This window comes from Cetorhinus maximus, chromosome 17 (assembly GCF_964194155.1).
Source record: "Cetorhinus maximus chromosome 17, sCetMax3.hap1.1, whole genome shotgun sequence".
NCBI classification, from domain to species: Eukaryota; Metazoa; Chordata; class Chondrichthyes; order Lamniformes; family Cetorhinidae; genus Cetorhinus; species Cetorhinus maximus.
In genome coordinates, this window is record NC_135895.1 from 25,128,149 (window position 1) to 25,145,811 (window position 17,663).

The following is a 17,663-nucleotide window of genomic DNA, read 5'->3' on the forward strand; positions in this document are numbered from 1 at the left end:
CCTTATATCAAATTAAGAGGATAGTTGCCGCTAGGCTAGTTTCACTTGACTGAAAGACCAATTGGCAGTGTATTAGCAGAGAAAACACTTGATAAGGATAAGCCCTCTAGTGGACTGCTACAGGTTTGCAGATAACACTTCCCTTAAAATTTGCTGGAACCAAATATTCTCTCTTGAGCGCTCGTTTTTTTTATTAATTTACAGGATGTGGGCATTGCCGGCTAGGCCAGCATTTATTGCCCATCCCTAATTGCCCTGGAGAAGATGGTGGTGAGCTGCCTTCTTGAACCCCTAAATAGTGCAAATTCCAGCTGAGCAGTAATGTGATAAGATCACTTTAACTTCCTAGGTCAGTTCATTTGTATATTCATTCACAGACCCAGATGTAAGCATAGGGGGCATATAAGGAATGCATGAGGATGTTTGTGCGTTAAATGCCAGTTTAAGGGCTGGGGGCACCTAGAGCCTCCTCATGCACTAAAACTCGGTTAAAGCCTGGTCACTTCTGCCAGCAGATGTGGGTTTACAGATGTTGGTGGGTGGCTTCCCTCATGCTGTTCACACAGTCCTTCTCTTATTCCAAGTTTAGATATGGGCCATTCTCCTTGATAAAAGCCAGTGATGTCAGTAATAGTGCTGTGGGTCAGTAATAGTGCTGTGGGCATTATTCAGCATTGATGCGCGCACACAGGTTGTATGCTGATTGAGTGGAATCTTTTGTACTCCTAGTTGTAAAAAACCCGGGGACTCCAATTCACTTGCATGTGCAGATTGGCAATGAATAGTAATGAAATGGGACTATTGAGGCAGAAGTACCCCACAGTGCCCCAAAAAAAAACACTGCCATAAATTGGTTAATGCAATGTAATAACATCTTGGCTGAGATTAAGAAATGTTTTGTCTGCATTATTTTAGTTGACAATAATGAGCCAATCACACTGATGAATCTGAAACCTTCGACAAGCTATCTGGTTCGAGTACAGCTCACTCGTCCTGGAGAGGGAGGAGAGGGGCCCCCGGGTCCTGATGCTATCTTAGAAACTGATTGCCCAGGTAAGTTTTCAGTTTTGTTCACCTGATTAATGGAGCCTGTTACTAACCTGTCTCACAAAATAAAATCACCCAACGCAAGTTCTTATATACATACAGTAAAGTGGACAGTTCACTCATGCAGAACACTGGAGAGTGTTTTATGCCTAGAACTAACCCTATTCATATACGGGCCAATATTCTAACTCCATATTCCTGACGCACAAGGTCTACATGGTGTAGACAGAAAACTGCTTCATAACACTGTACAGCTCATATCTCAGTATGGTTCTTGAATATGTTACATATTAGTATATTAGTAATCATTAAGGGTTTTGCATATCTCAATATCAACTCCTATTCCTATGTGACAATAGTAAAGCTGATTGTCCACCTCACCCAAGCATGATAATATTTAAGATCATGTTAGTGAAAAATAAAGATTTTTTGATTAATTTATAATCACTGATGGGCACGGCAGCCATATAATTGGCATGTTTCCCACAAGAATGATCAGACATTTCCACAAGATTTGTATATCAGTGCAAGCTATTGCCTAGTTTGTACTGTATGTCCCACATACATCTTCAATCAGCACTGTTCCTAACTTTGCTCATTCTTACATCTCATCCCCCCCAGTTACAAAATGCAACGGAATTTCATTGCTTTCCTCTTTCCAGAACCCACCACAGTGGCGAAGATTGATCGGGCCTTGGCCGAAGGCAGGGACACCATCTCAGTCAGCTGGAACATCTCCAAAGATCACGAGACCGGAAGTGGGTTTGTCGTCCGAGTCACTGGCTCTGGGAATTCTATTAAGAGGGAGGTTCGAGTGCAGCCCCTCTCAGTACGATCCACGCAAATAACTAACCTGCAGCCTGGAAATGCATACAAGGTGGATGTCATGGTGTACCATTGTGGCAGTCTCGGGCCACCGTCTGAGGCAGTCATGGTGGAAGTGGATGGAGGTAATCTAGAACATTGGACAGCTTTTTAGATTTTCCATACAATTAAACCTGGAATATAAGGCAGGGATTTCCAGCTGCTTTTAACCAATTGAGATCTGCAATCTTCTATATGAAAGTTTTTTAAAAAAGCATCAGGGTAGCATGCTGATACTGAGGCACAGAATGAAAGCCCAGTATCTCCTTACCATGTGGAAGTGAGGAATCAGATGGATGGTCAGTGCTAGCCTATTCTCACTTACTTAGCTTTGTTTTTGTTATTGTGCTCATCAAGGAGAGGAATGTTAGCGCAAGGGAAATGCAGCTCCTGTCTGGTGTCAGCATTATACCCTCACAGGTCAGATATAGCAGAGTCAAATGCAGCATAAAGCTTTCTCTACTCACCCCCATATGTTAGTTCCTGCCCTGAAGCAAAACCTCTATCTTTGAGATTGCTAATTATTGCTGAATAGGGTAAGCTTTATGCTATGGGCCTATACCGACAAGCAACTTATTGGGAATGCTTAAACTTGCTTCACACGTAGAGAATTCTTTCATCTCATTAGTAAGAGCGAGATTTGGGCCTAGTGTCTAACCCACTACACCATCCACTTCCTTAATTTTGTACAAAGAACATAAGAAACATGAGCAGGAGTAGACCATTCAACCCCTCAAGCCTGCTCTTCAATATGATCATAGCAGATCACACATCTACTCCGCTTTCCAGCTGGCTCCCCATATCTCTTGATTCCCTGAGAGATCAAAAATCTATTAACCTCAGTCTTGAATATACTCAAATATGAAGCATCTACAACTCTCTGGGTAGATAATTCCAAAGATTCACAGCTGGCTGAGTGAAGGAATTTCTTCTCATCTCAGTCCTAAATGATCAATCCCTTATCCCTGAGACTGTATCCCCACCACCCCCCTCCCCCCCTCCCCATGTTCTAGACTCCCCAGCCAGAGGAAACAACCTTTCATTATCCACCCTGTCAAGTCCCTTCAGAATCTTGCATGTTTCAATGAGATCACCTCTCACTCTTCTAAACTCCAGCTAGCATAGGCCCAGTTTACTCAGCATTGCATCATAGGGCAACTCTCTCATCCCAGGAACCAATTTAGTGAACCTTCGCTGCCTCCAAGGCAAGTATATACTTCCTTAAATTGGGCCACAATCTATCTTCTATCTAGAAAGATTACCTGTACCATTGCATCAGTTGCCAGTTCCCAGTGTTGTAGATAAATTGTCTTGCTCCGTAGCCCCGTCTCCAGCAATGCAGATGAGAAATATACTTGTAAATTCAGGAATTAGGAACCGCATTTGCTGATCTTGGAAGCTTCGTAGGATATAGAGAAAACAAACTGAGAATAGGTAACTATACACACACCTGGGAAGAGCAGAATGAAGGGAAAGCTTGTTTAAAAATTAAGTAGAGGGAATTATTGCATTTATGGAATTTGTGCAGTTAACATTTTAATCATTTTGAAGAAATATTACAGTTTGTTCTTGCACATTAACAGTGAACAGTCACGATTTTTAAAACTATTATTATTTTCAAACGATATGTAAGGTCAACATACCAATGGCAAAAACTCTGTAGTTTTCCATTTTCCAGCTTATTCCTGGTCAAGGTTACCAATGAGAAAATAAGGAAGGTCAAATGGATAATTTGAAACCAGGCTGTACAATACAATTTTGCCATTGTAAATAGATACCAATAAATGTAATTTAAATAAACTTTGGCCTTTCTCTGCCCTTTTGCAGGTGAAACCATTGGCAGCAGCTAGATATGTGATCAGTCTGACAAATTGAATCTTTGTTTTAAACCTACAGTGTCGTATTGAAACCTGCAGACGTACAAATCTACACAGTCTCTGTTTAGAGTTTTTGCTCGCAATAGGTAGAAAGTGTCCCATTTTCAGGACACATTTCCCCTAGAAGGTAAAGAGGATAGACTTATCAGTGACTTGTTTCCCTGACTCAGTCTGAGCACAGAGCAGATTTAAATCTTGCCAAACCTTGTTTAAAATGGTGGCGGACCTCCATCTAACCCCAAAAAACGCCATCTTACTGCTACACGTTGCATAAATTTGAAATGGGACAAAGGTGATATGAGACAAAGGTTCTGTCTTACAGACGTCTCTTTGTTTCTACATTTACAGAAATAACAATACTGGAAACCTTCACTCAACTGTTCGATAATCTAGAATTTTGTGTGAATATTTTAACAACAAAAACTGTTCTGTGGAGGTAGAATTAATTGTACTATCAAACAGGAAAAAAACAACCGCTCCTCTGTCTAACCGACAGAAGTGTGGCCGTTAATGGGGTTACTTTTCTTGCTCTGGAATGGGGTGACATCTGCAGTTTGGTGGGAGACACATCAATCACTACCTTGGATGCTATCCAACCATTACTTTACCAGAGGTATGGGGGGAGGGGGGGCCTCTTAGCCTGCCTGGAGCACCGCCCCCTCCCTACCAACCCGGCCTGCTGTGGGAGGTCACCTCCAGGCAGCTGTACTCCCCCTTGCCACTTGTGGGAACCTGGAGGTCGACTGGAAAATCCCAGTTAGTCTCTGCCAATTGGCCTTAAGTGGCCATTAACATGGTCAATTGGCCTCCCGGCACTTGTGAATGAGTAACCCGCTTCCCACCTCTGGGAAAATGGCCTAGGAGCTGGAAGGAGTGGGGAACAGGCCTGTGACGCTACTTTTAATACTTTTTAAGCACCTGCCTGCCTCCATGTCCGCCTCCATATCTGCCCCTGGCAGGGCGTAAAAATCCAGCCTGTAGTTTCATATCACAGTACTTGGTCTTGAGGAGCTTTAGAATTCAGTGGGAACCTCTGTCCTGATATAGCCAGCTTTCTCACCCTGACTTCAGTTTACCAGATAAGGCAATGAGGTGTTAAGTAGCAGCTGGGTCTTAAGTGGTAGATAATCAGTACTTGGTATTTTGATTCAGAATGTTGTAATTTTACATCAATTTTCCAATCCAATTTGATTTTCAATTTGTAGATCTCCTTGCACATTTACTCAGAACATCTGCAAACCATGGAGCGGTCAAAATTGATGGGATTACATAACCTTTATGCATTTATACTTATTTTTGTTCATTCATGAAATGTGGGTTTCACTGGCAAGGTCAGCATTTATCGTCCATCTTAATTGCCTTTGAGAAGGTAGTGATCGGTCACCTTCTTGAGCCGTTGTAGTCCATGTGCTGAAGGCACTCCCACAGTGCTGATAGCAAGGGAGTTTCAAGGATTTTGACGCAGCTCCAATGAAAGAACTGCAATATATTCAAGTCAGGATGGTGTGACTTGGAGGGGAACTTGGGTGCAGCCATGTTCCTTTGCGTCTATGCTGCCCTTGTCCTTCTATGCAGCAGAGGTCTCAGGTTTGGAGAGTTCTCTTAAAAAGGATTTGGTGAATTGCTGCAGTGCATCTTGTAGGTGGTACACACTGCAGCCACTATGTGCCAGTGGTGAAAGGAATGAAATGTTTTATGTAGTGGATGGGGTGCCAATCAGCAGGCTTCTTTTTCCTGGATGATGTCAAGCTTCATGAGTGTTGTGGGAGCTGCATTCATCCAAGCAAGTGGAGAGTATTCCATCACACTCCCGACTTGTGCCTTGTAGGTGGTGGATATTGGCATTGAATGTGAAGTCGAGATGGTTAAATTTTCTTTTATGGAGGTGGTCATTGCCTGGCACTGGTGTGGTGTGAATTTTACTTGTCACTTATCAGCCCAAGTCTGAATCCTGTTCACGTCTTGCTGTACGTGGGCATGAACTGCTTCAATGTCTAAGGAGTTGTGAAGAGTATTGAACACGGTATAATATTCAGTGAGCATCCCCGCTTCTGACCTTATGGTGGAGAGAAGGTCTGAAGCAGCAGGAAATAGTTGAGCCTAGGATTTTATCCTGAGGAACTCCTGCAATGACGTCCTAAGGCTGAGATGATTGATCTCCAACAACCACAACCATCTTTCATGCTAGGTATAACACCCACCAGCAGAGAATTTTCTCCCCCCCCCCGATTCTCATTGACTTCAATTTTGCTAGGGCTCCTTGATGCCACATCTGGTCAAATACTGCCTTGATGTCAAGAGCAGTGACTCTCACCTTGCGTGTTTCAGTTGATGATGAGAAGATGGTGTTCCTTGGCACAATTTGGAATCAGAAGACTTGGTGAATGCTTTTCCCAGTCACCCAGCACGCCAGGACAGGTGTGTTGATTCAATAGCTATACTGTAGGAAAGTGGAATACATAAACAAAGAATGGCAGAGAAAGTTATCTGTGTCAGACACAAACTCAGCTGTGATTTTCATGGGGCACTCCAGACACAGCATGTAATAAATTAAGATAAAAAGAAATGGGTAGAGTCCCATTCCCTATTTGTGTTACACAGCATAATGTCCCATGGTACACAGGATACAACTCTATATTATCCTGTGCTCCAATCCCATGGTATCCCCATATTACATAGTGTAACATCTCATGGTATCTGTGTTATATAGGGTACAGTTTCATTATAGCTCCATGGTTACACAGCCTATAGGATAGGACCTCCATGTTATGCAGGTTATTGGCCTGTGGTGCTTCCATGTTACACAGGGGTCTCGATATATTATATTGCCATGGTATTACACAACATATATGTTATTGTGCTACATGAGGTGTATTACTGTGATATCACTCTGTTGCACAGGGACAGTGCAGTGCTGTCAGTGTGAGATATGGTGCATACTTCCATTTTACCTGAGAGACAGTGGCAGAAAATTCTGCTTTACACTGGTGTAGTAGTCAAGAGTTACACAAGGTTTCAGCATTGAGGCAGCGGCATGGCTCATCCTTGGTTCAGTATCATGAGGTCTCTTTGTTCAACTATGAATACACTTGGCGCGTCAGTGCAATGTAAATGAAGAAATTGGTTCTGTCTGTGCAGGCCCTCCATCTCCCAGAAATCTACAGGCCATCCCCTTGTCTTTGACCAGCATACAACTGAAGTGGTTGCCTCCTCTCAGCACAAAGGAGATAAACAAGTACACCATCGAGTACCAGCAGCTGGAACCACTCAGCAAGCCCACGTGGATTGATACAGTTAGAAATGAAACTCTCAAAGATCTAAGTCCCAGCACACAGTATCAGTTTCGAGTGCGTGCTCAGTCCAATGTTGCGGGCGAATGGAGCAGCCCCGTCACATCTTGGACCTTCAGTGACTGTAAGTGAGATTTTTTCTCCCCATTTTGGAATTTCCCTCTCGGGTATTTTCTCTCTGTTTGGCCCCTTTCCCTTTGCCTCTTTTCCTGCGGCCAATTTTCCTCATTCTCATGATGGGAAGAAATCTAAGCCGTGAACATTTATCTTCTCCTGCCTGTCCCAAAAATCGGCATTCGTTTCAGAATCGAGACTTGAGCCATTTTCCTGGAATTTTACCACCACTTTGGCCACGCACTAGAAGGCGGGAAGGCTGACAAAATGGCAGAGGAAGGTATCGGGTGGCATGCCTGACCTCTTCCCGCTGCCATGTCATTTTGCCAGCGGCTGGGAAGGCGACAGATCAGCTGGCCACCAGGAGTTCAAATGAGTCAATTGAGGGCCGCAGCCTGCCCCCGTAGGCATTAATCTGCTTCGGGGAGACCAGCTGCCGTCTAGGGAGACAATCCAGTGAAACTTGATAGCCTCCCAATGGGTTCTGAAGGTAAGGGGGGAGGGCCTCCTTTTTGGGCGCTCCATGGCCCACAGAGGAGTCCCCTGGCAACAATGGCTGCACCTGTGGCAACAGCGCTGCCAGCACACCCCTTCCTTGCCCCTCTGAATGCCAGGGCCTGTCTAGCAAGCCATTTGCCTTCCTTCAAAGATACACGCCCATTGTGGTACCCTCCCCTCGCAGCTGTAGCCTCAGCACTGGCCATCACTGGCAATATGCCAATGCGGGCTCCCCCCTCTCCACAACCCACCCCCTCCCTGGTTGAAGTGGACTTGCCTCCTGGTTTTGGCTTCGGTGGTGGGACTTCTGTCTCTAGCATCAAATTTGGCCAATTAAATTATTAAGTCTTTTTTTCAACTAATCCTCTGTGTAAGGGAAAGGAGTCCTTGGGGTGTGGGGAAGGGGCAGTAACCTGCATGCTTCTTCCAAGGAAGACCAGGCAGACCCCCATTCCGTCACCCACCTGCTCAGCATCCTTCTGCTGGACTTTCCAGCCTCATGTGAATGGTGGTTATCCCAGGTGTGTCCCTCATGGTGTGGAGGCTTGTCGTTGGGATGATAATTAAGGGACCTCCATGTGACCTTTCAGATGTTAGTGGGCTTGACAGCAGAGGTGTGGGAGGGGAGGGTGGGAGGCAGCTGCAGCTCAGCACTTACTCCGAGGTATATTTCCATGTGGATTTCCACAGCCAAAACCTTTTTTAAAATGGTTAACCAAACGGAATTTGTATCTATTTGATAGGGGGCATGGCAGTGTTCCTTGAAGCAAACCTGTTCAGCTTTGCCTGTTGCCTCCAAGCTCGAGCACTCCTGAGTGAAGCCAAACCACATTCAGTGTCATTGAAAGAGTCACCTAATCTGCTCCAGATCAGTTTTTCTTTCCATCAACATGTTGCTAACATTTTCTTTTCAGCAAATTCCTGTGCATTTGCCCTCCATAGATCCATAGAGTCATTATAGCACAGAAAGAGGCCATTTAGCCCATCAGGTCCAATCCAGCTCTCTGTCGAGCAATCCAGTCAGTCTCATTCCCTCACTCTATTCCTGTAGCCCTGTAAGTTTATTTCCCTCAAGTGTCCATCCAATTTCCTTTGAAAAGCATCAATCGTCTCTGCTTCCGCCACCCTCATAGGTAGCAAATTCCAGATCATTACCATCATCTGTATAAAAATAGTTCCACCTCACATCCCCCTTGCATGTCTTGCCCCAAAACTTAATTTGCGCCCTTTCTTTGTCTACCTTATCTAAAACGGTCATAATCTTGTACATCTCTATCAAATCTCCCCTCAATCTCCTTTGCCCCAAGGAGAAAAACCCCAGCTTCTCCAACCTAACCGTGTAATTATAATCGCTCATTCCTGGAACCATTCTGGGATATTTCTTCTGCACCCATTCAAGAACCGTCACATCTTGCCTTAAATATGATGTCCAGAACTGGACACAATACTCAATATCTTCCTATTTATGCTTTCACTAGCATATGCACTTGGAGAATCCAGAGATTAGTCTCTTTGAGGTCCTACTTTTTAACCTCCTCCCTAACTGGTGAAAGCCTGACCATAGGGACCTCAATACCTGCCCTCTCTATGTCATTGCTACTAACGCGTGCCACACTTCTAGCGCACTCCTTTCCACTACAGAATACTCTGCACTCTCTTCATGATGTCCTGTGCCCTGGCACAAGGGAGGCAACACGCCCAAGGATGGTTATAGAAATACCTGTCTATTCCCGTAACCATGGAATCCCTTAGAACAATTGCATTTCTATGCTTTGCTGTTTCCTCCCCGTGCAGCACCTTGCCCATTGATGCCATGGTCTGGACTGCACTCTTTCCAAGTATCGTCACTCCCAACTGTCTCCAGCTGAGTACCGGTTTGAGAGTGACACACACCCGAAGACTCCTGCACTTCTTGACTCCTCCTACTCTTCCAAATGGCCACCCATCTATTATCTACTATAGGAGGACCGAGGGAATGATTAAGAAGGGAAAAACAGAGTACGAAAGTAAGCTTGCGGGGAACATAAAAACTGACTGTAAAAGTTTCCATAGGTATGTGAAGAGAAAAAGATTGGTGAAGACAAATGTAGGTCCCTTACAGTCAGAAACAGGAGATTTTATAATGGGGAACAAAGAAACAGCTGACCAACTAAATACATACTTTGGTTCTGTCTTCACAAAGGAGGACACAAATAACATACCAGAAATGTTGGGGAACACAGGGTTTAGTGAGAGGGAGGAACTGAAAGAAATCAGTATTAGTAGGGAAATGGTGTTGGAGAAATTGATGGGATTGAAGGCCGATAAATCCCCAGGGCCTGATAATCTACATCCCAGAGTACTTAAGGAAGTGGCCTTAGAAATAGTGGATGCATTGGTGGTCATTTTCCGAGATTCTATAGACTCTGGAACAGCTCCTACAGATTGGAGTGTAGCTAATGTAACCCCACTATTTAAAAAGGGAGGTAGAGAGAAAACAGGGAAATATAGACCAGTCAGCCTGATGTTGGTAGTAGGGAAAATTCTAGAGTCCATTATATAAGATTTAATAGCTGAGCACTTGGAAAACAGTGGCAGAATTGGACAGAGTCAGCATGGATTTACGAAGGGGAAATCATGCTTGACAAATCTACTGGAATTTTTCGAGGATGTAACTAGTAGAGTTGATGAGGGGGAGCCAGTGGATGTAGTTTGTTTGGATTTTCAAAAGGCTTTCAACAAAGTCCCACATAAGAGATTAACGTGTAAAATTAAAGCTCATGGGATTGGGGGCAATGTATTGAGATGGATAGAAAACTGGTTGGCATGCAGGAAACAAAGAGTAGGAATAAATGGGTCTTTCTCCAAATGACGGGCAGTGACTAGTGGGGTACCGCAGGGATCGGTGCTGGGACCCCAGTTATTCACAATATATATTAATGATTTAGATGAGGGAACCAAATGTAATATCTCCAAATTTGCAGATGACACAAAGCTGGGTGGGAGGGTGAGCTGTGAGGAGGATGCAGAGATGCTTCAAGGTCATTTGGACAAGCTGAGTGAGTGGGCAAATGCATGGCAGGTGCAGTATAATGTGGATAAATGTGAGGTTATCCACATTGGTAGCAAAAACAGGAAGGCAGATTATTATCTGAATGGCTATAAATTGAGAGAGGGGAATGTGCACCGAGACCTGGATGTCCTCGTACACCAGTCGCTGAAGGCAAACATGCAGGTGTAGCAGGCGGTAAAGAAGGCAAATGGTATGTTGGCCTTCAGAGCGAGAGGATACGAGTACAGGAGCAAGGATGTCTTGCTGCAATTATACAGGGCCTTGGTGAGACCATACCTGGAATATTGTGTGCAATTTTGGTCTCCTTACCTGAGGAAGGATGTTGTTGCTATAGAGGGAGTGCAGTGAAGATTTACCAGACTGATTCCTGGGATGGCGGGACTGACATATGAGGAGAGATTGAGTCGGTTAGGATTATATTCACTGGAGTTCAGAAGAATGAGGGGTGATCTCATAGAAACATATAAAATTCTAACAGGACTAGACAGGGTAGATGTAGGAAGGATGTTCCCGATGGTGGGGGAGTCCAGAACCAGGGGTCACAGTCTGAGGATATGGGACCATTTAGGACTGAGATGAGGAGAAATTTCTTCACCCAGAGAGTGGTGAGCCTGTGGAATTCGTTACCACAGAAAGTAGTTGAGGCCAAAAAATTGTATGTTTTCAAGAAGGAGTTAGATATAGCTCTTGGGGCGAAAGGGATCAAAGGATATGGGGAGAAAGCGGGAGCAGGCTATTGAGTTGGATGATCAGCCATGATCATAATGAATGGTGGAGCAAGCTCGAAGGGCCGAAGGGCCTATTCCTGCTCCTATTTTCTATGTTTCTGTTTCTATCCTCAACGGTCTCTGCCTGTGCGGTGACAACGTCCTGAAATGTATGATGCAGGAAACTCTCGTACTCCGTGATGCTGCACAGTGTCTCCAGCTCCCCTTCACGCTCAGGAATCGTGAATTCGATTTCCAGCAGCTGGAGACACTTCCTAAACACGTGGTCCCCAAGACACATGAATTGTCCTGAAGTTCCCACATGGCACAGGAATTACAAGCAACAGGTCTCAGCTGCTCATCCATGATCTAAGGGTGTTCTGCGCTAACACTCATTACTGATTCACTTTGTGTTTTATTTACTTCATTTGAAATCTTTAATTTCCTGGCTCTTAGTTTAAACCAGTGCCTGAGGTTAGAGAGAAATAGAGAGGAAAAAGAGAAATACTCACCAACCAATCGCTTATCTGCTTCCTGTAATGGCCACACTGATTTTTCTCGAACCCTTGATTCAAACACACAGTGTCCGCTTTTGATATCCCCCCTCTCTCCTCCCAGCAGAGCTCTTTATATCTCCCTCTCTACTCCCAACAGACTTCTTTATAACCCCCTCTCCCCTCCCAACAGAGCACTTGTTAACCCCCTCTCCCCTCCCAACAGAGCTCTTTATAACCCCCTCTCCCCTCCCAGCAGAGCTCTTTATATCTCCACCACTGCTAGTCTGGGGTCATGGGTTGCCGCTCTTTGTATCCCTGGTCCTGGTTCCACTTCTGCTCTTGCTGCTGCTGCTGCTATTTGTCAGAAGCTAAAGGCAAGCTGGGACAAAAGCATGTAAACAACTGAATTGTGCAATAAAAACTGCAAATGCTGGAAATGCTCGGCAGGTCAGTCAGCATCTGTGATGAACGACATAGAGTTAACATTTCAGGACTGTGAATTATTTCCAGCATCTTCTGTTTTTATTTCAGATTTCCAGCATCCGCTGTATTTTGTTCTAAAACAATTGTGCAACTGTTTTTTTTTCTAAACAGTGAATAAATACTGCTCATTTTTGCAAAATATTATTCCCAGTTATCTCCTATCAAGTTTACACCCCCAGCCTCCCGAGGCACAGCCCATAGCTGAAAGGGTCAGTTCTGTCAAGGCAAGTCAAAGCATTATTGCCAGAGTGAAGATTGTTTCTACATAGGCCCAAGTTTAAATTTACGCCAAACTCAATTTGCTTGTATCACAGACCTATCTAGCCTGAAAACAAGCACAAAAAATGTGCAGTAGCTTCATGAATAGCAAAGAGATGAATGTAAACGCTTAAAAAATCAATTTAAATAAAAAAACACCAGGCTTTCTTCTGCACCGAGGAATCTTTTTAGAAAGAAAATCTTGTAATTATACAATGTCTTGTACAACTTCAGGACATTAAAAAGCACATTATAGCCAATGAAACTGATATGTAGTGTAAGAAACATGGCAGTCAATTTGGCCACAGCAAAGTCTTCATCATATAATAATGGACAAATAATCTGTTTTTTAGTGATTTTGGTTGGGGGTTAAATATTGGCCAAGGCTCTCCTGCTCTTTTTTGAAATAGTGCCATGAGATCCTTTGTATCCATCTGAGGGGCAGACAAGGGCCTTGGGTTCATATCTCATCTAAAAGTTAGGCCTTCCAACAGTGTATCACTCTCTCAGTATGCATTGGAGACTCAGACTAGAATGTTTGGTCAAGGATGCAGAGTGGGACTTTGAACCACAACCTTTTAACTGAAAGGGGAACAGACCACCAACTGAGCTGCAGCTGACACCTGAAGTTGAGTACTTACCAGTAAACTGAGGTCAAATTATCTAGAATGGATGAGAACATGGGAGTCAAAATGTTTCTTTGTCCAGAATATTGGTATAACATTTTGTTCCCTTAGAGCTTTACCAAGATATGTACCCCATTGCCCAGTAAAAATGCTGGACTCTGGACAAGCCTGTAGGTGCCTTTCATGAACTAAATGAGTGAATATTCTCTTCCTTGTTTTTAACTCCAGCTATTCCTCCTGCACCTTATGATGTTAAGATATCAAACATTACGGACACATCTGCGGTTATCTCCTGGGTTCTACCAAAAAAACACGCCATCTCCTCTGTGGTTATAAGGTGTAAAGTCTATGGGGCTGCAACATATACTGAAGTCACACCAATCAATTTGGCGGAGATGCCAATTTCAGAGTATGTCTTGCATGGGTTGCAGGCCGAGACCCCCTACCTAGTGGAGGTTTTAGCCAAGAACAATAAGGGAGAGAGCAAGCCAAACCCAATGAAAGAACTTCGAACAGCAGTAACTCCACCAGGTAAGAAATGTAAGAACTCAGCTAACTACAGTACACATCTGGATTTGTATACATATGTATGTATATACGTTTACATGTCTGTGCACGTGGGTATGTATTACTAATCTTCAACCTGTATATGTGTTAAGGGGTATTAAGTCAATCCTTGCCCTTGCTGCTTAACTAAACAACTTACACTTCCAAGCAGCCTTTAACATAGTAAAATGCCCCAATTTACTTCACAATTCTGTTAGCTGACAAAAATTGACATTGAGTCGTGTAAGCGAAGGGATTTAAAGAGCATCTTAAAAGTAGGTGAGAGAGAGAGAGAGTTTTAGGAAGGGAATTGCAGAGCTTAGGGCTTAGACAGCTAAAGGTATGGCCATCAATGGTGGGCCAAAAAAAATTAAGGTTGTTCAAGAGGCTAGAATTGAAGGAATGCAGAGTTCTCAGAGGATTGTAGGGCTGGCGGAGGTTACAGAGATAGGGAAGGGTGTGGAGGGATTTTAACCTGAGGATTAGCATATCAAATTTGAGACGTTGCTGAACTGAGAGCCTGGGTAGGTCAATGAGCCCCGGGGCGACAGGTGGGCAGAAGCTGGTGTGAGTCAGGATATGGGTAGTAGAGTATGGGATATTGGAAATAACGGAGGGTGATTAAAAACTTGCCCAAGGGGCTGGATTTAATGGAAGGTCCTAAAGGATGAGGGAGGCAGAGAGATGGAGGGATTTAAGCAACTAATTCCAGAGCTCGGGCCTCAGTCCTAGGCATGGCTGCCAATGGTCAGACAAAGGGAGTGGTGTTGGGGGGATACATAAATGACCAGGCGCATAGACTTCAAACTAATGCTAAATGTCTAGAATCAGCTTACTTGACGTTGAGTGGGTGCAATGTGTACCCCAACCTACTTTCAGGATCTCACCTGAATGGAAAATCTAGGATGAGCAATTGTATTTAAGGAATTAAATACTGCGAACCCCCAAAATTACAAGCCACTGCTCCTTACACAGTCTCTTGCAGCTTTAAAGGCTGATAGTTATTGAATGAACTCAGTTGTGCAATGGTGTTTTACAGAAGGTGCATTTGCACAGTCAGTAACACCCAGTACAGAAATTCCATAAACCAGTTGCTGCACTCACTTTTGCTATGGGGTTAAGTGGAAGATTTCTCTGTCAGTTGATTGAAGAGACCTGATGACATGTGAGGAATAAGAGAGAGAGAGACCTTTCCAAGTTAACAAAAAAGGCTTTTGTTCCCTCACATTGGTTTTGTTCCTTTTCCTCAGCTACATCCAGTGTGGCTCATGTATCGAGGAATTCGGGACAGCCTCCTGTTGGTGACCAGCAACTCTTGATGGCCATTGTGGGCTCAGTGTCTGTGACCTGTCTAACCATTCTCCTTGCACTTCTGGGCCTCTTCTGCGTCCGTAAAACCCTCTTCCAGCGACGGCGAACCTTCACTTACCAGTCAGGATCTGTAAGTACCACTCAGTTTAAGCATAGTGTCACCTGATGATTTTATTCAAATTAAAGTATCCAATTAAATATTCCATGGAAATCTCACAATGCTGTTTTTTAAAATCTCTCACCAATTTTGAAAATGCACATTTGCATTTACTGCAAGTTCAGGATTGCCATTCAAAATGATTTTACCATGAAAAACGTAGCTTTGGCCATTTTTGATTGGCCTTCCATAATACCAGTTCAAAACCGTGTTCCACTTTTCCTTTCTCTCTCTTCTTTCTGCGTTCCTTCCTGTTCTTTTTCACTGTTTGTTGCTTTTTGAGTTTGCTTCAGACATTTTTATCTGGTATGCGATAACCAAACGAGCTGTAACAAAAATTTCTGAATTTTCGACCAAAACAGTTTGGCCACTAACCTTAACATTTTAGCGGGTGTCTTGTCTACCAGTCCATGAATCTCCAGACTTTATAAACCATACACCTTCACATTCTTTTAAAGAAAGGCATGACTTTTGCAATCTGGAGGTGTATATTAAGAATCTGTGTGGGCCTGTTATTGTCACTGGTTCCTTAGCACTGTGTTAGTTCACATTAAGGCTAATCCATAAAATCAGTTATGTTGTCATTTGCTGCATGGAAATGACTATAATTGTTTAAACTATGTTCATCTGCAACAGCTCAAAGTTAGCCTCAAGGCAGTGGCTCCATTGCCATCAGGAGGAATTTCAGGCAGATCTGTATTGTTTAAGGGAGGATTCCTTGTTGAAATTATTTCATATGTGTACTTCCGTATTCTAAATTGATATAGCTCATTATCCTGAGGTAAAAACAAAAATTCATAACCTGCATGAATCACTTAAATCTCTGCTGTTGTATGCTGTGCAATCCTGTCTAGCCAAAGGACAACAAGTAGGTAACCTTTAGTTTTATTTATTTGTTCTGAGGGTGAAGAGACAGTCCTTCAGTTTAACTCTGGAACTCTGACGCTCACGCGCAGGCCTAAACCACAGCCCGAGCCCCTCACTTACCCCATCCTCGAATGGGATGACATCAAATTCGAGGACGTTATTGGAGAAGGAAATTTCGGGCAGGTCATCAAAGCCTTGATTAAAAAGGATGGACTGAAGATGAATGCCGCAATTAAAATGTTAAAAGGTATCTCTTTATAAACACTGAAGAAGTCGGTTGGGGGGGTGGGGTGCCTGAGATCAGAAGTTCCTGCTTGATTGCGTTGTTCTTTTCAAGGTAATTGGTGCAAAATATCACGGAATTTTAAGTGCAAATTGCATGCAACGCAACTCGAGTTCCTGTGATTTTTCTCCGCTAGCTTTAGAAACATGGCGCTAGAAGTCAGCCTTGACCACAAAACTGGCCACATCCCCAGTGCGACTTAATCAACACTGGGAGTTTCTGCTGATTGTTCTTGTTCCCAGGCGTTCAAGGAAGACCCAAAAATTAAGCTGGAATGTTTGGGTGCAAGAATATTAATGGATGCATTTTGAAAAGATTCGTATGAATTTTTTTTCAAGGTTTACCAGGGAATAGAATACTGTGCCCCAATCTAGCTAGAAAACAGCTTTCTGTATTGTTTAGAAGTTATCTTCAGGAATTCAAAATCAGGTTATTCACGGGCGGTGGACCGATACTGTGATTTAAAATATTTATTTTTTTGCGATGAACCATTCCCAGATGTATTAATCAAACTTTACAAAGTTACCGCTCTTAAATATAATCACAGGATTTTTTTTTAAAGCAAGGTTTTTGTTGAAACTAACTGCGGTTTAAGTTGCTGTCCGATTGCACTGGTTCATGCCACATTTTGTGTTCGGCCCTATGCAACTGAGTTTGAGCACAAACAGGGAGGAAAATAATCACTTTTCAAAACTAGTGCAGCTTTGGGTGTTTGCTCAGGATTCGCTTGTTGTGCCCAAAGCAGAAGCTCTATCCTGTCTGTAGCATTCACTGGTGAAGATTTGCAGATTGGGTTTTAGTCGGGCAGTCTTCATGATCTTCATTTACATTGTTTGGGTGAGTAGCTCATTCATATTGGGCCTTGCATTGGAACCTGCTGGAGCGGGCTCAGGTGGAGTGCTGGGTGCTTTAAAGGGATGTGGCCCCCTGTAAGTAAGTGACAAAATAAGGCAAAGATGTATTGGTAGCTCTATTAAGACATCTAATATTTTTATATATATCTTCCAGCCTTTGCGAAGACTTTGTGGGTAATAAAAGTGGCAAATAATAAATCTAATGACTACTATGGTGCATCACAAGGACTGCACCAATTCAAGAAGGCAGCTCATCATCACCTTCTTAAGGGCAATTAGGGATGGGCAATAAACATTGGCATTGCCAGTGATGCCCACATCCTATGAGCGAT

General features: G+C 43.5%; 1 protein-coding gene across 3 annotated transcripts in view; it reads left to right on the top strand.

The window, feature by feature from the left end:
- Positions 1-17,663, top strand: part of tie1 (tyrosine kinase with immunoglobulin-like and EGF-like domains 1) — a 93,032-nt gene that overhangs the window by 48,838 nt on the left and 26,531 nt on the right. For 2 of the 3 annotated variants that reach the window (XM_078560852.1, XM_078560853.1), the window contains exons 11-16: positions 916-1,053; positions 1,710-1,997; positions 6,927-7,202; positions 13,542-13,844; positions 15,110-15,300; positions 16,231-16,441. In XM_078560852.1, the coding sequence (XP_078416978.1) occupies positions 916-1,053; positions 1,710-1,997; positions 6,927-7,202; positions 13,542-13,844; positions 15,110-15,300; positions 16,231-16,441 (1,407 nt within the window). The remainder of the gene's footprint in view (positions 1-915; positions 1,054-1,709; positions 1,998-6,926; positions 7,203-13,541; positions 13,845-15,109; positions 15,301-16,230; positions 16,442-17,663) is intronic. The other variant, XM_078560854.1, reaches the window with a different exon arrangement.